This window comes from Crotalus tigris, unplaced genomic scaffold (genome assembly GCF_016545835.1).
Source record: "Crotalus tigris isolate CLP2741 ecotype Arizona unplaced genomic scaffold, ASM1654583v1 scf7180000017716.2861928, whole genome shotgun sequence".
Classification (NCBI taxonomy): domain Eukaryota; kingdom Metazoa; phylum Chordata; class Lepidosauria; order Squamata; family Viperidae; genus Crotalus; species Crotalus tigris.
Window position 1 is genome coordinate 1,901,411 of NW_024096587.1, and position 26,051 is coordinate 1,927,461.

Here is a 26,051-nt window from a genome sequence, read left to right on the forward strand (position 1 = left end):
AGTTTAAATGCTTCTTTCATTCAAAAGCTGCCTTCACACACCATTCTAGGCCAGGTTTCTTTAACATAACTAACAGAACAAAACACATTTTATGTGGGAAAGTATTTTTTTTATCTGTTAGAAGGGAATATTAAAAATTACAATGAAACAATTTTACCTTAAGCTTAACCAGAAAGTGGAGAGAGGAGGATTAAAATTACTAAAATCGGGAGTGGCTAAACCATAATTAATAAACCAGAGTGGCTGGGTTGACACACTATGCTAAGTCATCAAAGTACAATTTGCCTTAATGTGCAGTTTTAAACTAGCTTTGACTTTTAGGCAAAGATTTGCCAAGTTTAAATTCTAGTCTCTGGCAAATGTTCCTTTGGAAGGCTGAATATAATTCCACTCTGATTGATAATATGCTCCATAAACCATTTGTGCTCCAAAGGGTTTGTTATTGTAGTATTATGTACCAGGAAAATATCTCTGTATGTCTGTGAGGAACAATGGACTTGGAGCAGTGGTGGGATTCAGCCGGTTTGCACCACTTTGGCAGAACCGGTAGCTAATTTTTTGTTACCCAGGCCCAGAATGGACTTCCAGAAGTGGCATCTACACAGAGAACCGGTTGTTCACATATTTCAATCCCACCACTGTCTTGGAGGTCAGGTTGAATTGCAACTTGGCGTCATCATTGCAACATTTTGGTTTTGTTCAGTCAAGTGAATGGTGGTGACCTTACTTCTTCCTTGACCATGGTGACCAGAGAAAGTGTCTAAACATCTCTAAGTGACAACGTCCCATTTCTTTATTTGCATAGCTTGTAGCGTTTCAAAGGGCCTTTCTCCACTGTTGTTTGGAAATTTATTCACCAGAACCTGAGTCAGCAGGAAACAATACCAGCTTGAAATTAAGCTGCCACCATTGCTGTACCCTATTCTGCCTCTATGGCTCATCCTTACTCATTGGTAGCAATCTCACCTTCCTCCAGGTTAAGGAGTATCAAAGCCAAGGAGGTTTCCCACATTTTGAGACTGATTTCAATACCAGGAGAGTTAAGGAAAACCTCTTGTTTTGCTCATGAGCTGAGAACCAGATGGAGACAGCTTCACAGAGAGGAGGTGGGAAAACGATGTTGCTAAGAAATGAGATATATTTTAGGCCAGGTCCATCTATAAATTTACCCATACAGGAAATACATGAAAGCAGGAGATTCTTAGACTCAGTAGTGTTAGATAAGTTGTTTTATGACAAGAAAGGAGTCATATAGACACGGAAGATCTTCCTGTTGCAGAACAGACATCAAGAGGCACAAAACTCTCAGCACTGGGTTTATGTCTCCTGCTTAAATAGACTTGGATCAACAGATTTAGAGCAGTTCGTTCCCCAGCCTTGCAATTAGTACACCCCTGTTCTAGATAGTTTTGCATAGTCTTAGCAACAAAGTTTATGACACATGACATTCTCTGCCATAAACAAATGTTCTTGACATGTTTTGATTTATTGATAACTTGCTTAACTTTAATGTTTATTAATCACAAAAAATACATTATATCTGAGAATGTGTTATGGTGTTATCGTAAGTTTGTATCAGAAGTCCTCTCTGCTGTTAATGAAAATAATACACAAATCTTTTTGAGATGATCTTGTTTGATTTAGCTATCTTTAGTTTATTTTGCTAAGCAACTAAAGATTTGACAGAGGAAATATCAGTAGAAGCTGTTAGTTAAACCAGTAATTGTCTAGTTTAGTAGGGGATAAAGGGGTCTCTCTCTCTCTCTCTTATTGCAACAATAAATGAAAAAATGTGCCATTTTTACAAAACAAATTGGTAGCTATCTTTTGGTTCAGATGGCTGCATCTAATGCAGCGGTTCTCAACCTGTGGGTCGGGACCCCATTTGGGGTCGAACGACCATTTCACGGGGGTCACCAAACAACGCAGTCCGCCATTTTTTCCCCCTTTTCCTTAGCTGTGCTACTCCCTTTTATTCTATTGGCTTCTGAAAGCCAATAGAATAGACTCTCTTGAATAGAGTCTAATTCTATTGGCTTTCAAAAGCCAATAGGAATTGTCCAGGCTGTCTCTGCCCTGCTGAGCCCCCCAAAATTCCCATTCTGCAAATGGTGCTGCACCAGTTGAGTAGTCCTCGACTTACGACCGGTTGAGTAGTCCTTGACTTACGACCGGTTGGGGGTCGTGGCATTAAAAAGGTTGAGAACCACTGATCTAATGGCAGATTCTGGAGCCAGATGCTAAAAATATATTCACATTCACAAAATTATATAGTGTGCAATCATTTCCCATCTCAGAGTCCCCACTGATACTAGAAAGAACCCCAAAGAAACTTTTGAGCCAAGAGGATGAAATGGGAATGGGAAGAAATAACACTTCCTTGTCCTATTCAGAAATCTTTCTTTGCTTTTCCCAAAATCTTTCTCTTTGCTGATGGCATCGGAAAATGAGTAGAGAAATGACGGCAGGAGGAATTGTTCCCTCCTCTCCCAGCCAATAAGAGAAGCAACTATACATTTATTTGGTATCAAAGGAAAGAGGGCAGGGCGGCAAGAACAGCAGAAAGCTAATGAGAAGTATGTATTTTCCATTCATGCATAGAATCATAATTTAGTTTACACTTCTTCAGTAGGCTAATGAGAAACCTGCATGGACACCCAATCCTTCCCAACAATGCCCTTTATCCAATCCAAGTAATTGATGATTTTGGTATAAAAACCATACCCTTTGCCACACTCAAGGCCCCAAGAAACAATGCCTGTGGCCACCCAATGCTGAGTCTCTGGATCACGCACAGCTAAGGCCCCTCCACTGTCGCCCTGACAGGTGTCTTTTCCTCCATAGGGGCTACCAGCACAAAACATGTTGTCTGAGAAGACTGGATCCTTGTGAGAGATCTTCCTTCCTCGCAACCACTCCCGACACCTATCCTGGTTGCCCACTGGAATGGGGGCATATTTCAGCCTGCTAGCAAGGATGTTTTTTTCTACTCCAAAGCCACTGGCATACCCCATCCAACCTGGATGATAATAGGTGGTGTTTCCTGACTCAGGGAGACAGATAGGCAGCATGTCATGGCCAAGAGTCACCGGATCCCTCAACTCAATGAGTGCGATGTCTCCATCAAAGTTATGCTCATCCTTTGGATTGTAGTCTGGATGCACAAAGAGTCTGAGAATTGGTTTATTGCCTACTTTGTATAGTTCAGTAACATCTGTGTGACCCAGGAAGATTTCAGCCTTCTCTGCTACCTGCGCAGGGGTCAGCATCTCTGTGTCATTCTCTTTCCCTTTTGGGTACACAACGTGGGCAGCTGTCAGGATCCAGCGATCACCCAGCAGTGCCCCTCCTGCTCGTCCAGCGATGACCGTCATAGCTTGCCATGGGAAACTGCCTCGTGGGGCATTCTTCCCTCCAATAATTCGCTGGACTTCAACGACAGGGTTGTCTGGCTTTCCACACACTGTGAAAAGAGAGAGAATGCTCAGAAAGGCTGCAGCACCATCTCCCTGCCCTCTTGACCTCTCCCTAAGCAAACTTTCCTTATTTGTCCACCTTATCTTTCCTTAAACCACACCAGAGCCAGCCTCTTAATCCACTTCTTCTTTAGTTCTTGTTAATCCATTAACTTGCTGCTGTCCCCGTTTTGAGCTAAAAATGTCAGGTATCAATACCTCTCTCATTACACTACCAGAAGAGGAAACAGAAGGTAATTCAACAGACAGGATCCTGCTACACTTGGCAAAGACAGCTACCAGAACTGGGCACCTAAAGCCTACCAATAATTGGTTGCGTGGCTTATTCTTCTTTCTCCAAGCTTCTCTGGCACCTATGACTTAATCTTCCTATTAGGACTGTCTGTGAGTGCTATTCTTGTTTGTCCTTCTGGACCCACAAAAGAAGTGAGAACTGACCCAAAAAAAAACAGACCTCAAAGGTCTCAGACTTATTTTTTTAAAATTCTCAGCAAAGATTTCTAACCAGAAATACTGGTTGTGGTTATTTAAAAAGACATCTGACAATTGCAATATGCTTTATCAGTATGCTTCTTTTATATGTTTTGATCTCTGCTTTTTTGTTTGTGCTATCTGCCTATCTTCCTTTTATTTACAGAAGTTAATTTTAAGAAGAGAATGAGAACTGAAACTAATCTCAGGGCTGGATCCAGAATCCCATCTCATTCTAGTAGGTCAAATAACAATGAACATGATGCCTGCTTCCTCTCTGCCTCTTCTGGTTCTACGACCTGCTAGTCTTCTGGCACCAGCATCAGCTATGACTACTGGGAAGAAGTGAATCATGTGCTAGAAAAATCTTTGGGCATGATTTACCTGGTAGACACATTGGAATGTCATCATGATCAATTTGATCCTTCCAGGAACCCTCAGCTGAGCAGGTGTAGATACCTAAAGGAGAAACAAAAACAAGAATAGTGGGGCCAGATATTGAATGCTCAATGGTTTTTGTTTATTTTTGAACATTTTATTGTTTTTTTAACCATAGATGTTTTGTGTTCTTTTTTTGTATATCTGAACATCTTACAAGTGCAATGAGATTGAAATCACTCACTCACTCACTCAAACCAACCAACCAAAAAATACATTTATTGCTGTCCAATGTGTTTTAACACCAAGTACTCTAGCCCACAATGAGTCCATCGAGGTTGGGCAGCTAAAACCAATTTAAATAAATAAAATAAATATTTTTTCTGGCTATAATGAATTTATTTAAAGAATTAACATTGTCAAATCAAATGCCCAAGAGCCATCGGTTATTGTTTCATTACTATCTTTTATGTTATTTTTAAAGGAAATTTATTTATTTATTAAATTTATATGTCCAGCCATCTACCAAAAGAAACTCTGGATGCCAGATAAGAATAACATAATACAATTATTTTTTTTAAAAAAAGCATTAAAACAATAAAGGCACCATTGAGATCCTGCCAGAACTTCATCCATAAATGGGGCATCTTGTGCCAGCTCCATCAACATCCTGGCCCCAGTTCTGACGGGGAAATCCAGGTTTTTGCTGTTTTCCAAAAGGCCAACAAGAGTCAAGTCCATCCATATCTCTAGGGAAGGCTGTTTGTAAGGCAGCCTCAATGAGGTCTTCCCTGCCAGTTTCACCAAGGCAACCTGGAGCATGCCCAGGCTTCCTCCCCCCCCCCACTTCTGCCCCTTCCCCTTCCGGTAAAGAAGATACACATACAAAAGCAAGGAAATTTCTCAGCTGATGGTTTGCCAAGCTTCCCATGCATTGCTGCAGCTTGAACTGCTTGCGCTGGGCTTACATGGATCTGGCTAGGCAAGGTCTCACCTTTTCCTGGGGTGTTGAGCAGGCGATAATAGGGTTCATTACAGCGGTACTTGATAACTGACTCATAGTTGTTATTTTTTGTTGCTGTTACAAAATTAAATGCCCCGTTTTTCAGAAATTTAGGTTCACCGCAATTCACAACTGCAAGACAAAACACATAAGATGAAAAGAAGTATCTCTCTCTGGGATTTTCCAGGATTCAGAAACGATCACAACCCAAGATCAGCACCCTCACAGGAATCATTCATTTCTTTCTCAGGCTATGGTGAATGGTATGTCATAGCTCAAATCCTGCCCTGACAGAACAATGCAATAATGGTGAATTTTAGTTTCTGTTTTAGGTCCTATTTAGTGAAGAAGATCAAAACTTTGTGTGAGATGTAGCAGTATCAATCACTAGTTTGGTTTGTTTTTAAATGAGAAGCAAAGGAGAGGGTTAGCTTATTTCCCTGCTATTAGTTATATCCAAATTACATCTCCATATAAAGAAATGCTTTTTCATGCACAGGCAAAAAGATACCAAATCCTTAAGACAATTCAGAGAGAGGTTTAGCAGGGAAACATAAAGAAATAAAAGAAAGCCCCCTCAGGATTGTCAGATGTAAGATCAAGTGTTGGCAGCATGTCAGAAAATAAAGAGCATAAATCTAAGAGCCAATTTCCACAAGTTAGGAGCGTTTCTTTGTTTGCACAATTGCACCAAAAACATCCCAGCAACCTTTTTTTTCTGGCTACTTCTTCCTGATGTTGCTTTCATCGCATTGCTATCTTAAAGTCATCCTTAGCCACATCTGTGCTAAAGCAGCATTATTTTTTTTTGTCTTATCTCAGCACAGGGTTTGCCCTGAATGGAATCAGATGGGTTTCATTGACCATTCGATTGGCACTATAGCTAGGTGACTCCTAGGAAGAGATTAGCTATAGAGGCATATCTAATGAGGTGGGGTTTTTTTTTATGAATCTGCCACCTCTCCAGTTTCTGGACATTATCTTCTAGGGCCCTTCTTTTCTTTTCTTTTTTCATTTAAGAAATACAGAGGGTACTTCTTTTAAATTGGGATCTCCCCCTACCCCCCACATACATTGAGGTTCTGAGCTGAACCCAGCTTGGAGACATGGATCAGCTGAACAAAGAGCTGACAAATGAAGATGTTCCTGTCAGTTATGATTTAGTTTACTTTTAAATATCTTAGCATTATTATTAAATGGTGCTAAACGTCCAAAAGGAGCTTGATTATCAGCTGATACCAGCTAATAATCAGGTTTCTTTCTATACACTTCTGTAAAATCAGAGATGGCTAAACTTTCCTGTTTAACTATAGATCAAAATTTGTCTCCATCCCTGTCTAAGCTCTATCACACATAAAGGAGAGTGATTGCCTGAAATTTTATATGCTGAGTAACATTTGATAGGAGCAGAAGGAAGCAAAGCCAGGAGAATCTGGCAATCACTCTTTGAGGCATGCCTCATTCACCATAAATAAGGGCTGCTCCAAGATAAGGACAGACAATGAAGGCAAGATATGCTGGTATATTTTTTTGGCTCAGAATTGGTATACCATGAAGAAGAGTCCTATTTATTGCCCAGTATAGATTGAATGAACACAGTGGACTCTCTTGTGGATAGAGGCAGCAAAAGGCTTCTTACTGCCGTGGGCAATGAAGATTCCCAGCTCTAGTCCTTCGGTGCCAGGAGTCGTCGTCGTCATCATCATCATCAAGTTGGAAGGGACCTTGGAGGTCATCTAGTCCAACCCCCTGCTCAGGCAGGAAACCCTATACCATTTCAGACAAATGGCTGTCCAGTCTCTTCTTAAAAACTTCCGGTGTTGGAGCATTCACCACTTCTGGAGGCAGGTTGTTCTAACTGGTTAATTGTTCTAACTGTCAGGAACTTTCTCCATAGTTCTGGTTGCTTCTCTCTTTGGTTAGTTTCCATCTGTTGCTTCTTGTCCTGCCTTCAGGGGCTTTGGAAAATAGCTAGACTCCCTCTTCTTTGTGGCAGCCCCTGAGATATTGGAACACTGCTATCATGTCCCCACTTGTCCTTTTCTTCATTAAACTAGACATACCCAATTCCAGCAACTGTTCCTTGTACGTTTTAGCCTCCAGTCCCCTAATCATCTTTGTTGCTTTTCTCTATACTCTTTCTAGAGTTTCAACATCTTTTTTACATCGTGGTGACCAAAACAGGATGTAGTATTCCAAGTGTGGCCTTACCAAGGCATTGTAAAGTGGTATTAATACTTCATGTGATCTTGATTCTATCCCTCTGTTAATGCAGCCCAGCACTGTGTTGGCCTTTTTGGCAGCTGCAGCAGCACACTGCTGGCTCATATTTAAGTGATTGTCCACTAGGACTCCAAGGTTCCTCTCACAGTTACTACTGTTGAGCAAGGTATCCCCTATACTATACCTGTACATTTGGTTTTTCTTGCCTAAATGTAGAGCCTTACTTTTTTCACCATTGAATTTCATTTTGTTAGATAGCGCCCAGTGTTCAAGTCATGAAAAAGGTCACCGTAATTTGTGGAACTTGATCTGCTTAGGTAGTATTGCAGGCAACAAGTAGGAAAGACTAACTACTCACTTTCACATCGGGGCATAGAACGATGCCAGGTCCCATCATGTTGGCAGACAGAGGTAAAGGATGTCAGGTGTTCTTTACCCTGTTCAAAAGAAAAACAACTAGCAATCAACTTAATACCTTTGTTGATGGTCCTGCCGACTGAGGTTCAAATCAGACTAGAGATGCAACCTTACGAAAGTTTTGTTTGGCAGTGGCAGATGGGGTAAGCTGTACATGGGATTTTACCTTAGCCTTTCTCCTTGTTGGAATCTGTGGTAAGAAGAAAAGCTTTCTCTTTCCAAAAATGTAAGAAGGATCCCTCACCCATGTTACTGACACCATTCTGGGACTGACAACATTGCCAAAGCCAAAAGCAATCCATCTTCATATCTCTGACCCCCGTTTCCCCCCCCCCCATATAATGATTACTCAAAAGTAATTCCCTGCATTAGCAGGGCGGGTCTTCAGAAACCTCATGAAAACAAGTTTTCAGATTTGGGTTTTTCTTCAAGAAAAAATATCTTAATAATAAAGAGGATTAATTGTTGTCATTAGTTTTAGACTGAATTTGCTATTGGACAAGCTATAGTGATTGTATGTTTATACCAGTTGGAGAATTCTTTTTAATTAAAATCTGGGACTCTGGGGTAACAAATGTAATCCTACAAGAAAATAGGCTGGGGGGGGGGACCAGCTCACTAGTCTTCTCTAGTTAATATATGACTGGTTAGAGTTATTCAGTAGTGTGAAAACATGAGAAAAGCTTGCAGTTGTAAGTTTGGTGCTAATAGAATCGAGTTCTGACCTTCAAAGCAGCTTCTAGAGCTGAGTTTCAAATTAATGTTTTCTTTCTCTCTGTTACACTTTCGATTTCTCCAATTTCTTCTCTGTGCTTTATTAACTATTCAAAAATTGCGCAATTGGCAACTCTCTGTCTTTAATCAGAAATCCAAGTACAGTTTGACCTCTTTCTTTTGCATGGGGAAGATACGTATTTTGTTTTTTCATGCCTTGACACATATCTTAATTTGCTTCCATGAAAAAGAGTAGGAGATGTAGAAAGAAAGGAAAGCTTTTAGAAGAAGCAACAGGGAGACCATTTGGATCAAGGTCATTGCAAGAAAAAAGCTTATAAGAGATAAAAATAATAAAGCACTCAGATGAATAAGGCTCACCTCCATCAAGTTATATCCAGTTTTGCAGCTGACAATGAAGTAGTCTTGGTATTGATACAAGGGCTGTGGGTCCTTGATGATGGTGAAGGCATCTTTTGGCACAGGCTTTGGGCAGCGGATCCCTATTGGAGATGAGAAAGAAATGAAAGAAGCAGCAGCCGAAAAGTCATTCATTACCTTTTAAAGTATTGGATGGGAAATAATTACTTTCTATACTGTACGAAATCTTCCATCCTCGACTGTATCCTGATTCATCTGTGAGAAAAATGACATCTACTGAAGAACTATTGGTTTCAATGGTTTTTGGAGGCACTTTGCCACAGAATTCACCAATCTGTTTCATGCCAGCATGGATCTAGTAAGAAATTCAAGTTTCAGAAATGAATAGTCCATCTGTCAGAAGATGTTATATGAAATGGGAAACAAACTTATTTGGGAGATTTGGCTATAAGCTCATTAGAATGAAAAAGACATTCCAAAATTTGACTTGTGCCAAATTCAGAGTGTAATTTTTCTATATGGTTATTCGAATTACATTTTTATACCTTTTGAATATTTCTATTAAAACCAACTAACCAACCAACCAATCAATCAAAAGTTATCTATCCATAGGTTCAAATTTAATTTTTCTCTACTATAACTAAGGCGGAACTTAGAGCAAAGACATTTAAATGTTGTTGAAATATTTCTCTTTTTGCTTATTTTGATGGATTTCCCATAATCATTTCTTTATTATTTCTTTATTTAATTTCTATAGCCACCCCTCTCAGCTCATTGTCTCTAGATTTTGGTTTTTCATGTTAGCTCTTTTATATAATTTTTGGCTTTTTCTTGCAATTATCTTTTTATATTAACTTTTGATTTCATTGTTAGTTGCTGCATTTTAATGTTTCATTTAATTTAATGTTTTGAATTTACTTAACATATTTACTTAACGTATTTTCTAAAAATTAAATAATGTAATAAATAAATAATTTAGTAATAAATATATATACATACATAATTATTAAGGCAAAATGATTGAATAAATGTTCATATTAGGGGGTGCAGGGAAAGCCTCTCTATATGTAGTAACAAAAGCATTTTGACTGTGGGAAGTCAGCCCCCCCCAGAGAAAGAAATATTTTGGGGAATATTAAAAAGGCAGAATATTATATTTCCCCAAAGGAATAATGGAGAAGTTCTTAAAAGGCAGAAAACCCCCTCCCACAAGTCTCTCTGCCCCAAGCAAAAGCCAGGTCTGTAGAAATGCAGATTTGATAATCCTTTCAGAAAGGCTGGAACCGGGAAATTTAGAGCTGATGGGATTAGAAAGACAAAGATCCCTAGAACCAGCAACCCCTCACCCATCCAACACAGGACATAGCCATCAGCCACAGCCCCAGGGATGCAGGACATGATCTTTAGGACATAATAGGATTAACCCACCACCATCAGAATACTAAAAAGGCACACTGAACCTTTGGTCAAAGTTCATGCTACAGGAACAACTCCAAACACAAAAGCCCAAACATAAGCATAAAAACTCCCAGCAACATGTGGTCAGCTGCTCCAGAGCCACATGTCTTGTGGTTCTGTTCTTCAATAAACTACAACCTTCTTTCTAAAGCAGTCTCCATTTTGTTTATTCCTGGCTTGGACTGGACCCTGATGAATATTTTTCTTTCAACATGACAATAGTGTGAAGTGAACAGCAATATGAAACAAACGGAAGGTGCCCAATCTGATAGTTATTCAAGATTTCCCCTTTGGATCAACTATGGTCAGTATGTTGTCTGTTTTGTAACAGTGAAAGCACTTGGTGTGTACTTGTGTTCTGCTTGTACACTTGTTATACACAAACTATTACATGAGTCATTTGGTCTGTAATAGGCATTTCAGAAGAAGCCAAGCTCCCTGGAACAACTCACCCTATTTACAGTAGAGTTTACTTTAAAATGTAAATGGAACATGGACAATATTGGACAATATTTTGGCTATTTCCATAGATCTTTCTTAGGAAAACCCAAAAAGTTTAATTCCACAATGAGAACCTGGAACAGATTGTAGCAATCATTGAAGCTTCCTTATTCCTGATCTATCATCCATTATAGGATTGACCCAAGTACTGAATGGCAATACCAGTTAGGAATTTATTAATCTGCAGTACCTTAAGTTGGTCATAAGGGCAACGGACTTGCTGGTGGTCATCAATTTCAAATGGCTGCAAGAACTTGAGAATAATGGTCATCCCTTTCTCTACCCGTATGCTGTAATTACACTGCAAGTTGGGTGGATAAGGCTCAGGATATCCAGGGCTTGACAAATGCCCAAAGGTTTCTGTGAATAGTTCATTGCTGCAGTCCACTGCAGAGGAAGAAACAAAAGAAGATTCACTGGAAGGAAAACTCATATCAGCCCATCGACAAAGCAGCAGGTGGTATATTTCTGGGATCTATTTCTTTTCCTATGGCATTGCAAAACTTGAATAGCACCTTGATGGCATTAGAGACAACGGTTATTGGCCCTTTGAGATAGACTAGATGAGAAATCAGAAACCCCAGGATTTATAGGATTGCTAGACACAATTGTAAGGTGTAATAGCAGAATTTTAAAGCCATTCAGAGATTTCCTCTGCTGCTTCTCATACCAGAGGGAATCAAGGCAGGGTTGTTCTGAATTTCATTTTCATATTTTCTCCTCTCCTTTCCCAGAACTAAATTGTAACTTCTCCATTAATGATTCCTGCAAACTTCCTGAATGTTATCTTGCATTCTTCCATATTGGTATTCTTCTGGCCATTGCTCTACATGAGCTCCCTGTTCTCTCCAGTATTCTGCTTTTTTGGGTGATCAGGTAGACTCACCTTTGCAAGAGTGCCCATCACTCTGGAGTTGGTAGCCGGGCTGGCAAGAGCAGAAGTAGCCCCCTATATAGTTGTGGCAGAAATGCTGGCATTGAGGACCATCTTCAATGTCATTTGTGGGGGCACACTCATCTAGATCTAGAGGATGAGATGAAAGCAGGAAACATAATAGTTTACAGGATTTTATTGATTTTGCATTTAAGGTCAGTTCATTCTTTTGCTCTTGAGCAGAAAAAACATTCTCAAGGCAGCTGTTTCCAGGGCAGCTTCCCCAGTAAAAGAAGAAATCCTAGTCCTCCTGCTTATGATCTATTATAATACACCTGCTTGCTCATATGTGCTGCACCTCAGCTGGAGATGAATGGTTACTAAAAATCTTATTCCCTCACTGGCAAATATTTATAGATAGCTGCAATGTTGAGGGTCTGCTGTTCTTCACTTAGCATGTTCAAGCTGCAGATCTTTACCGGCTATGACAGAACTGCAGGTGTGAAATAACAATTTAAGTAATACAGTTAAAGCCTCCTGTGACCCAAAGCCCCCAGTTCCTAAAGACATGAGAAAACCCCCACAGCACTTGGCAGGCGGTTTTCATTTACGATAGTTGCAGCTTCCATCAGTCATGTGATCAGGATTTGCAACTTTCCCAGCCGGCTTCCAACAAGCTCAATTAGTGGGGGAAGCAGGGAAAATTGCAAATCATGATCATGTGATGTCTTGCTTAATGACTGTGCTGTTTCACTTAATGACTGTGGCTAAGGGTCATACAATCGAGCCTGGTTGCATGATGCCTCTATTAATGATGGTGTCACTTAACAATGAATTTTCCAGCTCCATTATGTAGAATTAGGATTTTCCACTTGATCTGGCAACACTTCTTGCACTATTGGATTCTCTCATCTTTCCATCTGAATGACACAATCGTGTCCTGCTGGGCTGAAGACTAAGTCATGTCTGGGAAACACAGGACAGAGCAGGAGGCGTGGCTACTTTGTCAGACTTAGTCTAATTGGGCAGGAAGACAGTCTAAACCCATTCGTGGATTCTCCATCCATCATGCTGGAAAAGAAGCTGCTTAACAGGCAAGACATCTAAGGATTTCAAATGGGATGCCTTGTCTCACCAGGTAAAGGCATGAAGGTGCTGAACTGGTGCCTGTAGTGTTGGAGCTAATAAGTTGAATCATGATAAAGAGGTGCTGTTTGGAATATGTGGTCTTCAGGAAATGTAATGTTTTTGATATGGGTATATTCCCCTAAAAAAGAAAATGTATTTTCTTTTTGAGGCTCCATTTGTCACTGGAGCCTCAGGCACTCTTGGTGTCTTGACATATTTTTCATCCATTCAGGTTCACCAATTTCTACTATTTCTGGACAGGGATAGCCTAAGTGCTAGTAAACATCTCACTGGGGTATTTACACAATGTTATCTGTTGAACTACCTTTGAAGACAATTTAGCAATTTCAATTGCTGTAGACTAGAGATGCCAGATTTTCACCTGTATGTTCACACACCAGGTCATCCATCCAGTATATAAAGGCAGTATTTGCATGATAACATCACTATGTATGTGTCATCAGTTCATGTCATCACCAGTTTTCTGCAGATGCCTCTGGCTATATTTACATATACCACTACACTGAGATAGACACAGAACCTTGGAAACTGTATTTCCCAACCTTATTTATACTGAGCTAATTAAAATAGAGTATTTTTAAATAGTGTGAGATACTTCTTCCCAGATTTCTTCCCATCTGGACTGAATTGCTATTTATGAGCTAAGCTCTCCACTGAGTTACCTACTCTTTCTTGATTGTTTATGTTTATGTCCTCTTCTGTTCCTTTCCTCCCACCCTAAATATTTCTCATTAACAAGCCTTGATTGATCTTGAAAAGTGAGGCTGGGTCAGTTTCTATACTCACCCACGGCTTGATAATAAGCTAAGAATCCCTTATAGGAAACTACAATGCCATTCTCCTCATTAGAGAAGTCAGACTGGAACAGGAGCCGCATTCGATTGTTGGTAGACAAAAACTCCTTGTCTCGTGGGTGGTTGCCTGTGGCAGAGTCTACCTGGCCACAGAACCGGCCTAAGTCCTTCTTGTTTGCTGTGATCTGCCAGAGTCCAAGGAGAGAAGGAAGGAAACATTAGAAAGTGGAGAGCTTCTTGGACAGGATCCAAAATATCTTCAATTAACCTGACACATACTGTACATGGGGTATTGCACTATAATCCTTTAAAAACAGTCCATGCAGAAAGCATCTTGCCAATTTGGATTGAAACAAGGGGAATTTGGAAAACAAACTGAGATGCAGAAAGTTGGTGTGTTATAGAGGAAGAAGGAAGGAAATCAATATTCCCTCTAGTAAGCGTTTTCTTGCAACTAAATGTTAAATTTAAATTTACTGACAAAATATTAAAGGGAGACTCTTTAATCCAAGGCTCCTAGATTGGGGCCGAAAGGCAAAAGCAGAAGCAGGATGCTCCGTCCCTTTTTTGGGTAGACCAGGTTGCTCTGATAGAGCAGTTTCACCGGAAAACACTTGCAACTAAATCTGAGCTCAAATACAAAAAAGGGCGAGGAGAATAATAAAGAAGACAAGAAGGACCTCGTGATGCAAAGTCCAGTGAATACAGTAATAACTGACCCTTTAGGGGTAGCAATACTTGGATCTCAGAGATCCTGATTCCCATCACCACAACCCAGCCTTTCTTCACATACCTTGACGAAGTCATACCGGCATGTCTCAGATGGCTCCAGATCAAACAGCCAAAAACTTAGCTTCACTCTGTAGCCCTTTGGTACTGAAATGTCCCAGGTACTGATGTTGTTGTTGGGGTATGCTTTGGGATAATTTGGGGAAGTGATCTCCCCATAAAGCTTCTTTGTGGTTGGCCTGGAACTGACTGCAGCAAATAAGAAAGCTCCCTGAAGCAGGAAGACAATGGGAGACCTGACAACGCAACACAATGTAGGCATGTATGAGAAGACAGAGCCAAAAAAACAGGGCAAACAAGACCTCTGAAGTGGACACCCTCCCTCTAAACACAGACACATATCGTGAAGATTGAAATGGGCAATAGGCACCTTTAAAGAAAATGCATCTATTTCCTTTGAAACATCTTCTCAGTATTGCATAAGTAGAATTTATGGATTACAAGCCTTGTTTTGCCTTTTAACAGAGAAGCTTAGATTTCTAGAATGGTACATGCTGTACACCCAGCCTATCCAGTCTATAATCGTACAATGATGCTAACAGAATCACAGTGTATACTGTATACATATGTAGTCCTGGACTAGGGCTATCAGATCTGGTTGTAAATATCCAAATGACCAGTACAAGGCAGTAAATAACTTCAGAAAATTATCTCATTGCTGTAGTGATAGTTGAACTTTTGTAATCCAAATCCTATCCTTATGCCTATGGACCTTCTAGTGAACTGGATCTTGCAATTCCTGATGGAAACATGGTGTTTTATCCTTCTGTATTAGAACAGTTCCCTTGTTAATCCAGAAGGTGAAAAATCCTTTAGCACGTAGCAGAACAGTATACTGTATGGTAGCCTTGAAAACTAGGATCCTTCAGAACTGCCAGAAATTACAAGAGTGTCAAGAATATTATGGCCTCTGTTGACAATGCTATGTAGACTAAGCTCTCTGCAAGCATCCTAGAGATAATAAGGAAAGGTGAAAGGCAGCAATAGTCCTTGAATGGTTTTCAGTTTTGATTTCATCCCCTGTGAAGTAGTTACTACTCTGATTTGTTTGCTGTTGTTCTACAAAGCTCTTTGGACCCAAAGATCACCAAGTGCTGCGAAGGAACCTGGAGAGGAATTGCTAACTCTAATCCCAAATCCCTGTCTCTGGCCTACATTGGCAATCCCTGGCTTTTCGGTTGAAGATGAGCTAAGGGTCTTGAAGCAAGCCCATTAGTTGAATGAAGAAAAGCACTATGTTGTACTTGCTAACCCCGTCTGCGTAAGGGGCTGCAGTACTAAAGCAGGAACAAGGCACTTTAGCAACACCTTGAGGCTGTATTATATTCATCTAAGGTTAAACCCAGCCCTGTAGTTCCTTCTCAAGCACAGCATAGATATTCTGTGTCTCTGGAGACGTTTTAATATAGATATAGTAAAAAAAGAAATCTCTGCATTTGGTTTAACAAGTAGGCAGCTATGCCACCTCCCTTTCCCACACAAACAACACTCACATGTTCGAAGCTGGACTTAAGCTCTCTTTTCTCCCTCCAGTTCTTGAGGTCTGTTCTTGGAAGTTTCAAACAGATTTCAATAAATTCTTAACCCTGTTAGCTATGATTCACAGAGATTGGGGTAGAACATGCAGAGTGGGAGGGAAGAGAGATAGCTGGTAGTTTCCAGCCATTAGGTAATAGTTATGGCTTTCCTAAGTTGTGTTCTGCTGCCCTCTGCTGTTTACACACACACACACACACACATACACACACACACACACACACACACAAACACAGACCCAAAGAGACATTTTTAATATAAATATGTCCACTTAGAGACAGGTGAGTAGTTAGCATAGGTGAGTAGTTAGATAAATAGAATGATGGAGACATTGTTATTATGTAGAATGGCCATCCTCAATGTGATGATAAATAGAAAAATATTGTTATTATTAGTTGTCTGATTGTATTATAATTTTCATGTTATTGCTTTTATTGTATTTTTGTACTATTTCTAAGCTAATTGGAGCTTTTGAGGGGGATTGAACAGCATATACATTACAGCAAATAAATGTGTGCATATACACGTAAAATTATACTCTCTGGAATTAAGCTTGGCTCTTGGGTATCACATAGACCTCTCTGTGTAGTAGTTTATCTCATCCAAGCATTAACTAGGTTCAGTTTTTTTTATCATTCCTGGAGATCAACCAAGGTCAGCATACACAGAGACATTCCAGAGCAGCGTTTCTTAACCTTGGCACCCTGAAGAGGTATGGACTTTAACTCCCAAAATTCTCCAGCTGTAGCTGAGGTCCACTCCATTCTTGGGGTGCCATCCTCCATTCTTCTTCAATTTTGTGGAGTTGAAGTCCACATATCTTCAAGATGCCAAAGTTGAGAAACACTGTTCCAAACAGAGGAGAGGGAGAGAGGGAAAATTTGATCAAAGAGCAATTAATCGCAATGGCTTTTCTAAAACCAGAAAATAAACCAAGACTTCTGATGTGTCATTAAGCCTAATTCAACATGTGTGTTATCAATAGATAGAAAAAAGACAACTTGCTGTATTTATGGATAGTGAAAACATATAGCAATACAGGTATATACTGTACAATACAGGTATATACTGTATGTATTATCGAATCACCTTTGGCAAGATGGGTGGCATATAGGAGGAAAGAAAGAAAGAAAGAAAGAAAGAAAGAAAGAAAGAAAGAAAGAAAGAAAGAAAGAAAGAAAGAAAGAAAGAAAGAAAGATTATCCAATCTATATAGTGCCCAACTCACCATAACAACCTTACCATTCAACTACTAATCCACTAAAACAGAAATTAACAAAATACCTTCTAGTTGTTAAAGACATCTGTTAAAGACACCAAGATGGAGATATTTACCATTTATTCATACACACACACACACACACACACACACACACGCACACTTCATAGAAAACACACATTTCTTTGATATTGATGATATTGAGGCAAAGAGAAAACATGGAATATGCCCAGCCTGGAAGAGCATAAACCAGAGACAAGAGACCTTGCAATTAACATGATCCTGTGGCATGTAGGGCTTTATACAGATGATAACCAGCAGTTTGAATAATACACAGAACCCCACTGGAAGCACAACTTGCAAAGTTGTGGTGTTACATAGGTTAACAAGCTACTATCCGCAAATGGTAAATACTAATCAGTCAATTGAATATGAGCATACAAAATATGCATTCATTCTACCAGCCCTCCATGTTACCAGCTAATTAGGGATGTGATTTTTATTTTTGCTCCTTTTTGCAGATTGTCAAATTGAAAGTTGTGCCCATAGGTCACATATGTTGTTGCAGATATGGTTTACTCACTGCAAACAGTAATAATGTCATATATTGCTCCTGGCTAAGAAAAGACTTGCATAATATGTCTACCTGGATTGTGTTACATGCAAGAATTGTCAATTTAAAATGACTGAGTTTATTATTCATATGTCAGCAGTTAGAATGGAAGTGAATGTAGCTGGTGCTTTGGGAAGGATGTTAAGAGTGTGATTCAACTAAAATAGAAAAGAATCAGCACATGAAACTGCTAGGTTTGAGATTTCCCCTACATTTCCCCATATAACCTAAGGACTCTTTTCTGGTATCTCTGCTGAATGCATTCCTTATTTAACAGAACGCAAGAGAAGGACCAGGGGAGACATGATAGTAGTGTTCTAATATTTGAGGAGGTCTCACAGAGAGGAGGGGGTCAACCTATTTTCCAAAGCACCTGAAGGCCAGACAAGGAATAACGGATGGAAACTGATCAAGGAGAGATTCAACCTGGAAATAAGGATAAATTTTCTGACAGTAAGAACAATCAACCAATGGAACAGACTGCCTTCAGATGTTGTTGGTGCTTCATCACTGGAAGCTTTCAAGAAAAGACTGGACCACCATCTGTCAGAAATGGTGTAGATTGTCCTGCTTAGCTGTTGGGTTGGAGTAGATGACCTACAAGGTCCCTTCCAATTCTGTTATTCTATTCTAATGTGAAAAGTCCCCTTCCTTCACGTTGCTTCTTAGGATTTCTATAATATACAGCATCTTCAGTGCCTTACAACTGGAGAAGGGAGAAGAAGGGAATTGAATGTCAAGGTGAAAGATGACATGGAATTGTCCTTCCTGTGCTGCCTCCCCACTACTCACACACAGACACACACACACACACACACACACACACGTATGGCAAGAGTTCTACAGGTCCTCAGAAAGCACCCTTGTTGCACAGGTCCTGATTCCAAGCTCAGTAGAGCAAGAGTTGCTAGATAACCAAATCCAATGGGCACACACAAAGTCGAGGAAAGCAGCCCAGGAGGCAAACAGGCCAGGATACAAGGCACAAGCACACAAGGCATAGAAGTGGGCACATTGCTCCAGCAACACTCAAGTTCTCAGGGCGGGGTTAAGTAGACAATGCCGGCACAGCCCTTCATGAGAGGCGAGGTTGCCTCCGCATGAGTAGTCTAGCTCAGGGCTTTTCAACCAGTGGTATGTGTACCACCTGTGGTACTTTGTCACATGGCAGGTGGTATGCAACATCCCAGAGAAGTGTAGCGGGGAGGGGAATGAGCCAAAGCAACCCAAGCCTGTGGGAGAGGCAGCTGCAGCTGCAGGACTGTCTGGGCTGGCAGAAGCCCCAGGAGCTGGCAGGGCTCCAGCTAATTGGTTCCAGCGGTACAGAGCTGGAGGTGAACTGAAGAAAAAGGGGAGGGAAGAAGAGGAGAGGCTATAAAAGGAGGTGGTTTAGGTGGGAAAGGGGAAAAAAGACAACAGGGAAAGAGGAGGAGAGCTGAGCAGGTAGGGAGGAAACAGGGACAGAGAAGAAGCAGCAGTTGATGCTGAAAGAAAAGGTCCTGGTTCATTTTCTCCAGCCAGGAGAATGCAATCAGCGCTGCAGCCAGCAGACGAGCATGTCAGAAAGGAGCTGGGTTTATTTAGTTCTGGATCAGCTGACAGCTTGATTGGGTTACCATAAGGATTTTTGTACAGTTTTCACAGTGTTTGTAATTCAGAGGCTCAGTTTGTGTGCTTTGGTTATTGGAATATTTTAGTCTATATTTTAGGCTAGCAATGAGTCCAAAGTGTTGACTTCCATAGGTTTAATCCCTTTAAACAAATGTAATTAGTTTTACCCCCTTATCTTGAGTCTGTCTATGGCTTTTAGAAAGTTTTCTTTGAAGGTAAACAGGCTTAATTCAAGGCTAAAGCTTTTTGCAACTGATGGAGCTTTTCAGTCTTAGTTGCAACATTGTGACACGTGACACGCTGCAACTTAAAGAACCCCCCTCCCCGGAGTTTATGTGTTTCTTTATTTTGTAAGCCTTTCTTGCTTTGCACTTGATTCCTGTGCCTTTAAGGGTACAGGGAAGGGATTGGGGGGGGGATGCATTCTTACTACACTGCGCAAAGAGCTCAGAAGGGAGAGAGGAAGAATGGCCGACCAGCTAGCTCAGGGGTCTACAAACTTAGCAAGTTTAAGACCTGTGGACTTCAATGATGGCTGAGGAATTCTGGGAGTTGAAGTCCACAAGTCTTAAAAATGCCAAGTTTGAAGACCCCTGAGCTAGCTGGTAGTGGTACATATTAATAAACATCACAGGAAAGAGACCATCAAATGACACTGTGGCTTTACTAGATGGGCTGGGATTAATTTTCTTTTGGCCCATGTTCTGCCTTGGTATTACGGGATGAAGAATGAAGAATCCCTACAGAGGTCTGCCGAAAGCAAAGGATTTTTAATGTTATCCTCAAAAAACATCTTAAACCATATGATGGAGACTTGGCATGGCATCTGAAGAATTCAGAAAAAACTAAAAGCCCTGGTTGAAAAGAATTTTTAATCAATACCTTCTTAACTATAACAAGGAGAAGGCCAGCTTCAGCAACAATGGCAAGGTGACTCATGTCTCCCCTTAGTAGAGACAAAATTAGGTGCTTCCCTTATATGTAACTGTGATGGGAAAAGATGCCTCATGGAAAACCTAAAAATGTGGAACAACCTGTATAGGTAAATCATTTTGAACAGAATCCAGAAAGCTACGGGTAAGCAGTAGGCATGGGCTTAAATGGACTCCAGAAGATGGTAGAGGACAGGAAGACCTGGAGGAACATTGTCCATGGGGTCATGATGGGTCGGACATGACATCGCAACCAACAACAACAAAAAAAGTCAGTGTAACTCTTTAACATTGAATTATGGGGCACTTTTTGGAAGCACCACTCACCTCCATGCTGCCAGGTGCAATTTTGGATTGTCTTTGAGATTGTCCAGTGATGAACATGTTGTAATAATTCCACCTTGAGATTCCTCAGGTATCTCTACATTAGCTAAAGCTGATGAAAAGCCTCATTCCCACCGGTATAATGTGGCTAAGCAGCCATAGCACTGAATTCAGGCAGGACTTTAAGCTGCAGACCTTGTCCTTGAGAGGGAACTGTGATCCTGTCCATATCTGATATTTTTCATACTCTGACATCCAACTTCCTGGAAGCAACAACAACCTCTTTGTCGAGCAAATTGAAGTTTAGTTTATTTTTCCACATCCAGTTCTTCACAAATCAGAGATGTGCAGAGACATGACTTGAGTTCAAAGAAAAGGAGAAATATAATTGGATACTATCAGTGTAGTAGTAACTACTGAGTTTAAACCTACCCCTGATTCTTCCAACAGCTTCATATAAATCTTAAGTAAAATGGGAAATAAATTGCAAGCTTTCAGGAACCCCACCCCCAGGACAATTCTTTTTTTAAAAAATGCTTTTTTTAAAAAAATGCATATTAATGCATTAAAAAAACCATTTTAATGCATTTTTTTAAAAATGCCGTGGACATAGTATACTTAGACTTCAGCAAGGCATTCGACAAAGTAAACTACAACTTACATGATTTGTGACTTTAGTTTTTCTGGCTAGGCTGGAAAAAAAAAAAGCTGCAGCCCTAGAAGCTCAAGTCACTACTGCTCTCTGGACAAAGTGACCTTGACTTAAGAAAACTAACCTAAATCTCTAATTTTAGTGATGCTTTCTCTACTTAGTTGGCTGCTTTACCACTCAGTCACATTTGTACACTGGCAAGTAAGCCTCAGTGACTTCTTACTCATTGGGACTTACTTTCAAGTTAACAGTGCATAGGGTTACATACAGAAGTAATAATGTTGTCTAAATGGCTAGCCCTATCTTGCATCAGTGTAAAATGACTTGTGACACAATTATAAGGCCCTTACGCCAGTGATTCCTCTCCCTTAGTCCTCAGCTATATCTGAGCCCTGATATATTATAGGTAACCCTTGCCTAGTGACCCCAATTGCAACTCAATCATTAAATGAAGCAGTTGCTAAGTGAAACCATGACTATGCTTATGATCTTACTTCAGCTTTTCATTGCTTTACAGACCTGTAAAAATTGTAAATGGAAGGATTAGTCTCAAAGTTACTTTTTCATCATCCTCGTAACTGCAAACAGTTACTGTATGAGGCGGTCACAAATCGGGACTACCTGAACAATTAACCCCCCCCCCATGACAAGCATCCTTCATGGTCCCTGTGCATTTGCCCCTTGTGGTTCTCAACCTTAACAAACCAAATGCTTGAGCATTTTGCTCAGGGAGCAAACCTGGAGCTGTGCTTTCAACAAATCATAACTTTTCCCAGGTGAATAAGTAATAGAGAATATCAACAGATCAGCTTTTCAGCTCCTTGCTTGTAATCATGGCTCTCATTCTAATTTATAGCTCCACCACTTCCAGTGTCTCATGAATTTATAAACAGTGCAAGAAGAGAAACAATAACCTAGAGGCAAAGAGATCCACTCCCACTCAACTTACACAGTCCACAAATGTATGTCCATTTATTATACGTCTATTGGTTTGCAAAGTATTCACTAGGGCAATCTGTTACATGGATGAGTACAACAGACAGACTTCTTTTGCTGAGCAGCCACAAATGATGCTGGAGATGAGCATAGTTGGTAAAGTGTATTATCTATGAATCTTGCAAGTGACATGAGGATGCTGGGTTTCTTGCTGACGTGGCCCTGTTCCTAGGCTTATCTGTATGCCTGGCTGGGAGAAACCTGAGCTGGGGATAGCAGAGGGGAAGTAGGACATGTCAGCCGATGTGTTCAATTTCAAAAGAGCCACAGGTCTGCAAGAACCCTTGCTCACGGTAGCAAAAATGAGAGAAGATGAACACATCTCATTTTCAAAGATTCAAAGGATGCACAACATCTAAGATTTAACTGAGGGATATTATTCTTGTGTAGACAGAGATGTCCAATTCCTTATAGGATTCACTGTCTACGTTGCTCCAAGGTTACAGTAGTGTAATAATTTAAAATGGAGGTATAGCCTGAGACTCATAGGCAGTCCCAACAGCCTCTGTCTCCAAATGTTACTACAAATTCCCAGTGTTGAATGTCTTAAAGAAAATGGTGATTAAACACAGGATTAACCCCTGTGCAACTGTGATTAATCTCATTTAGAGCTGAATAAAATTATTTAAAAATCGTTTTTGTCTGGTTCCACTTGTTTCTTTGTTCTCACAATATTTTTTTAAGGGTATGCCACTCAACACAAAGCACAACCCCCCCAGCCTGAAAAAAATGCTGTCTTAGTGTTGCACAGCATTTAATGTAGTTGCTTTGAGGAAAAAGCTCTATTTTGTATTTTGAATATTGTAAGCAACTCTGAGCTAAAACAAAATGAAAATTCAAGTTCACCTCAGGTGCTTGTAAAAATAGGATATTGTGACCTTATTTTATGGCGAAACAAAACTTCATCTTTATGATCATTCTTTCATTTTAGGGCAACCAGTCTTTCACAAATGATTAATAGATGTTTATTTTTAATCATATAAAAGACTGACCTCTTTTCCTGATCATTAGAATTATTTTTCAGCCTCCCTTCTTGCTTCTGAAATATTTATTAATAAAATGTATATGACTGCCCATCTCACAGAAAGCGACTCTGGGCTACACCCAACAATCTAATATTATCATAGAACATAGAATAATAGGGTTGGAAGGGACCTTGGAGGTCTTTTAGCTCAACCCCCTGCTCAAGCAGGAGACCCTATATACCATTCGGGACAAATTGTTGTCTGGGGTCTTCTTGAAAACCTCCAGTGATGGAGAACCTCAACTTCCTCAGGTAAGCTGTTTTACTGATTAATTGTTCTCACTGTCAAGAAACTACTCCTTAGTTCTAGCCTGAATCTCTCTTTAATGTTCTTCCACCCCTTACTTCTTTTCCTGCCCTCAGGTGCTTTGGAGAATAGGTCGACCCCTTCTTCTTTGTGATAGCCCATTAAGTCTTGGAAGACTGCTGTCATGATCCTTCTCTTCGTCAGATTAGCTGTATCTGGTTCCCTCAGTTGTTCACCTTATGGTATAGCTTCCAGGCCCTTATCATCTCTGTTGCTCTTCTCTGTATTCTTTCTAGGGTCTCAACATCTTTTTCCTATTGTGGCGAACAGAACTGGACACATTATTCCAAGTGTGATCTTGCCAATGCAGTATCACATCATTGTGCTATCACGTCATGTGATTTTGATACTATCCCTCTGTTGATGCAACCTAGTATTGCATTAGCATTTTGGCAGCTGGAGCCCACTGCCGGCTCATACTGAAGTGGCCGTCTCTTAGGACATCTACAGTAGATCCCTCTCACAGTTGCTACCGTTGAAACAGGTACCACCTATTCTGTAAGTGTGCATTTGGTTTTTCTTGCCTGTGTGTAGGACCTTATGTTTCTCAGCACTGAACTGCATTTTGTTGAGTAAGGCCCAGTGGTTTAAGTTTGTCAAAGTTCTTCTGAAGCTTGAGCCTATCACCTAAAATGTTGGCATTTCCCCTCAGTTTAGTGTCCTCTGAAAATTTGGTGAGTTTCCCTTCTGTGCCCTCATCTAGGTCATTTATGAAAATGTTGGAAGAGTACTGGGCCTAAGTCAGAATTTTCAGGTACCCACTACATGCTTCCCTCTATGTAGATAGTTTCCTAATGAGGACCTACTGCTGAATATGGTTGCGCTATCAATTGTTGATTTTTTTTAAATTGTTGTTAATAAGGTTGGTTATCAGGCATGATAGCACTTCACAAACATCAGAGTTCAATGGCTAACATTTTTTTTAAGAAAAGAAACAATGAAGATGAATGCCTTTTGTTCCTCCATAGAGTTTCTAAATTATTCATATTTACAAGCATGGGATTCTACTTTGTGGTTTCTATGGGTTGGGGGAAAGGGGGAGTAAACAATGGTGGAGAGGGTGAATGATATATATGCGGCTGGAGATTTGGTAAATGTAGATGTATTTGTACAAGTAGATTCAACAGTTACAGAAAAAAAAAAAAAGGCAGAATTGCCAAATGTTAGTGGCAGGAATAAAGACAGAGATGTCTGCGTAATGCAGTTAAAAAAAAAGTAGTGGCCACAATAGTACAATCCAGTCTCAACCTGTTGTATGTGCCATCTGTGCAATGTTTATAAAAACAAAGCAGGGCTTCAATCACACCATCGCAACCACCATTTTGACTTTTTGGAAAATACTCCTGAATGATTTGCTTGAAGTAACTTTTATTTCAAGGAAGTCAAGGGAGACTAGCCAAGCAGGGCCAGTGGAATCAAGGCAGTGATTGGGACATACAGAGTCATTTGAAAGACGATCAATCAGGACTGAAAGCAGCAGCAAGGAACAGACTTCTTGAAAACCACAGAACCATACACTTCAGGAAGCAGCAAATCCAATATGCCAACTGATAAACTTCAGCTTCCCTTCAGCCATGTGCAAAATTCCTGTTCCTGGCCAAAGCAAACTTTTAAGAAGCTTCCAGGTTAGCACTGTGCTATCCAACTCTGATTTACGGAGCATCAGTCTTACTCTATTTCCTTCCTAAGCTGAAAGGATTTCATGGCTCCATTCCTTATTTAACAGTCTCCTCTTACCAAAGTTCTCAGGCGGAGAATTTGATGTGATAAATCACTTCCTTCTCCTGCTTAGGATGGCAGAACTCTTATTCTGAAAGGATTTCTCTTTCTTAAAGTTCCAGTTTCCTTTTTTTTTCAATACTTGCTCAATTTTACCTATTCAAAAATAAAGTCCTTTCCTTTCTGCAACCTATTCAGAAGCCCTCCTTACCTACAGAAGATTTGGTTGCCAACATATGGTGTCTTGCTATTTTTTTCTTAATGCAAAGACATTATCACTTACCTGGTGTCTTATCCCAGCATTAAGTCTGGCTGTGTAACAGTATATTTGCAAAGATAATTTTTTGTATGGTCAGGAGAACTCATATTCTTAAGATGATCAAACTGCAACTACATTGCAAGATGTGTGGGTTTGGTTAAATAATTAGCTGCACGAAGCCCCAACCACTCCAAATTATAATGACACAATCAAAATACAGTCTGCCACTTC

The 26,051-nt window shown here is 40.2% G+C and overlaps 1 protein-coding gene across 1 annotated transcript; it reads right to left on the reverse strand.

Annotated features, from left to right (window-relative positions):
• Positions 1-2,497: 2,497 nt before the first annotated feature.
• C1R (complement C1r) lies at positions 2,498-16,280 on the reverse strand. The gene is made up of 11 exons (XM_039338787.1): positions 16,122-16,280; positions 14,633-14,864; positions 13,832-14,024; positions 11,909-12,046; positions 11,213-11,409; positions 9,271-9,418; positions 9,064-9,185; positions 7,910-7,988; positions 5,320-5,460; positions 4,332-4,406; positions 2,498-3,463 (listed from the first exon to the last, which is right to left on the reverse strand). Coding segments are annotated over exons 1-11 (2,157 nt in total). The 5' UTR covers positions 16,124-16,280; the 3' UTR covers positions 2,498-2,633.
• Between the last annotated feature and the right edge of the window lie 9,771 nt (positions 16,281-26,051).

What these genes read in the sequence shown, in the direction of transcription:
- C1R (XM_039338787.1), bottom strand. An exon ending in GATTTCGTACAGTATAGAAA is followed by an intron (nt 9,186 to 9,270) that starts GTAATTATTTCC and finishes CATCTCCAATAG; the next exon opens with GGATCCGCTGCCCAAAGCCT. An exon ending in CATTCCAATGTGTCTACCAG is followed by an intron (nt 3,464 to 4,331) that starts GTAAATCATGCC and finishes CTCTTTTCACAG; the next exon opens with TGTGTGGAAAGCCAGACAAC.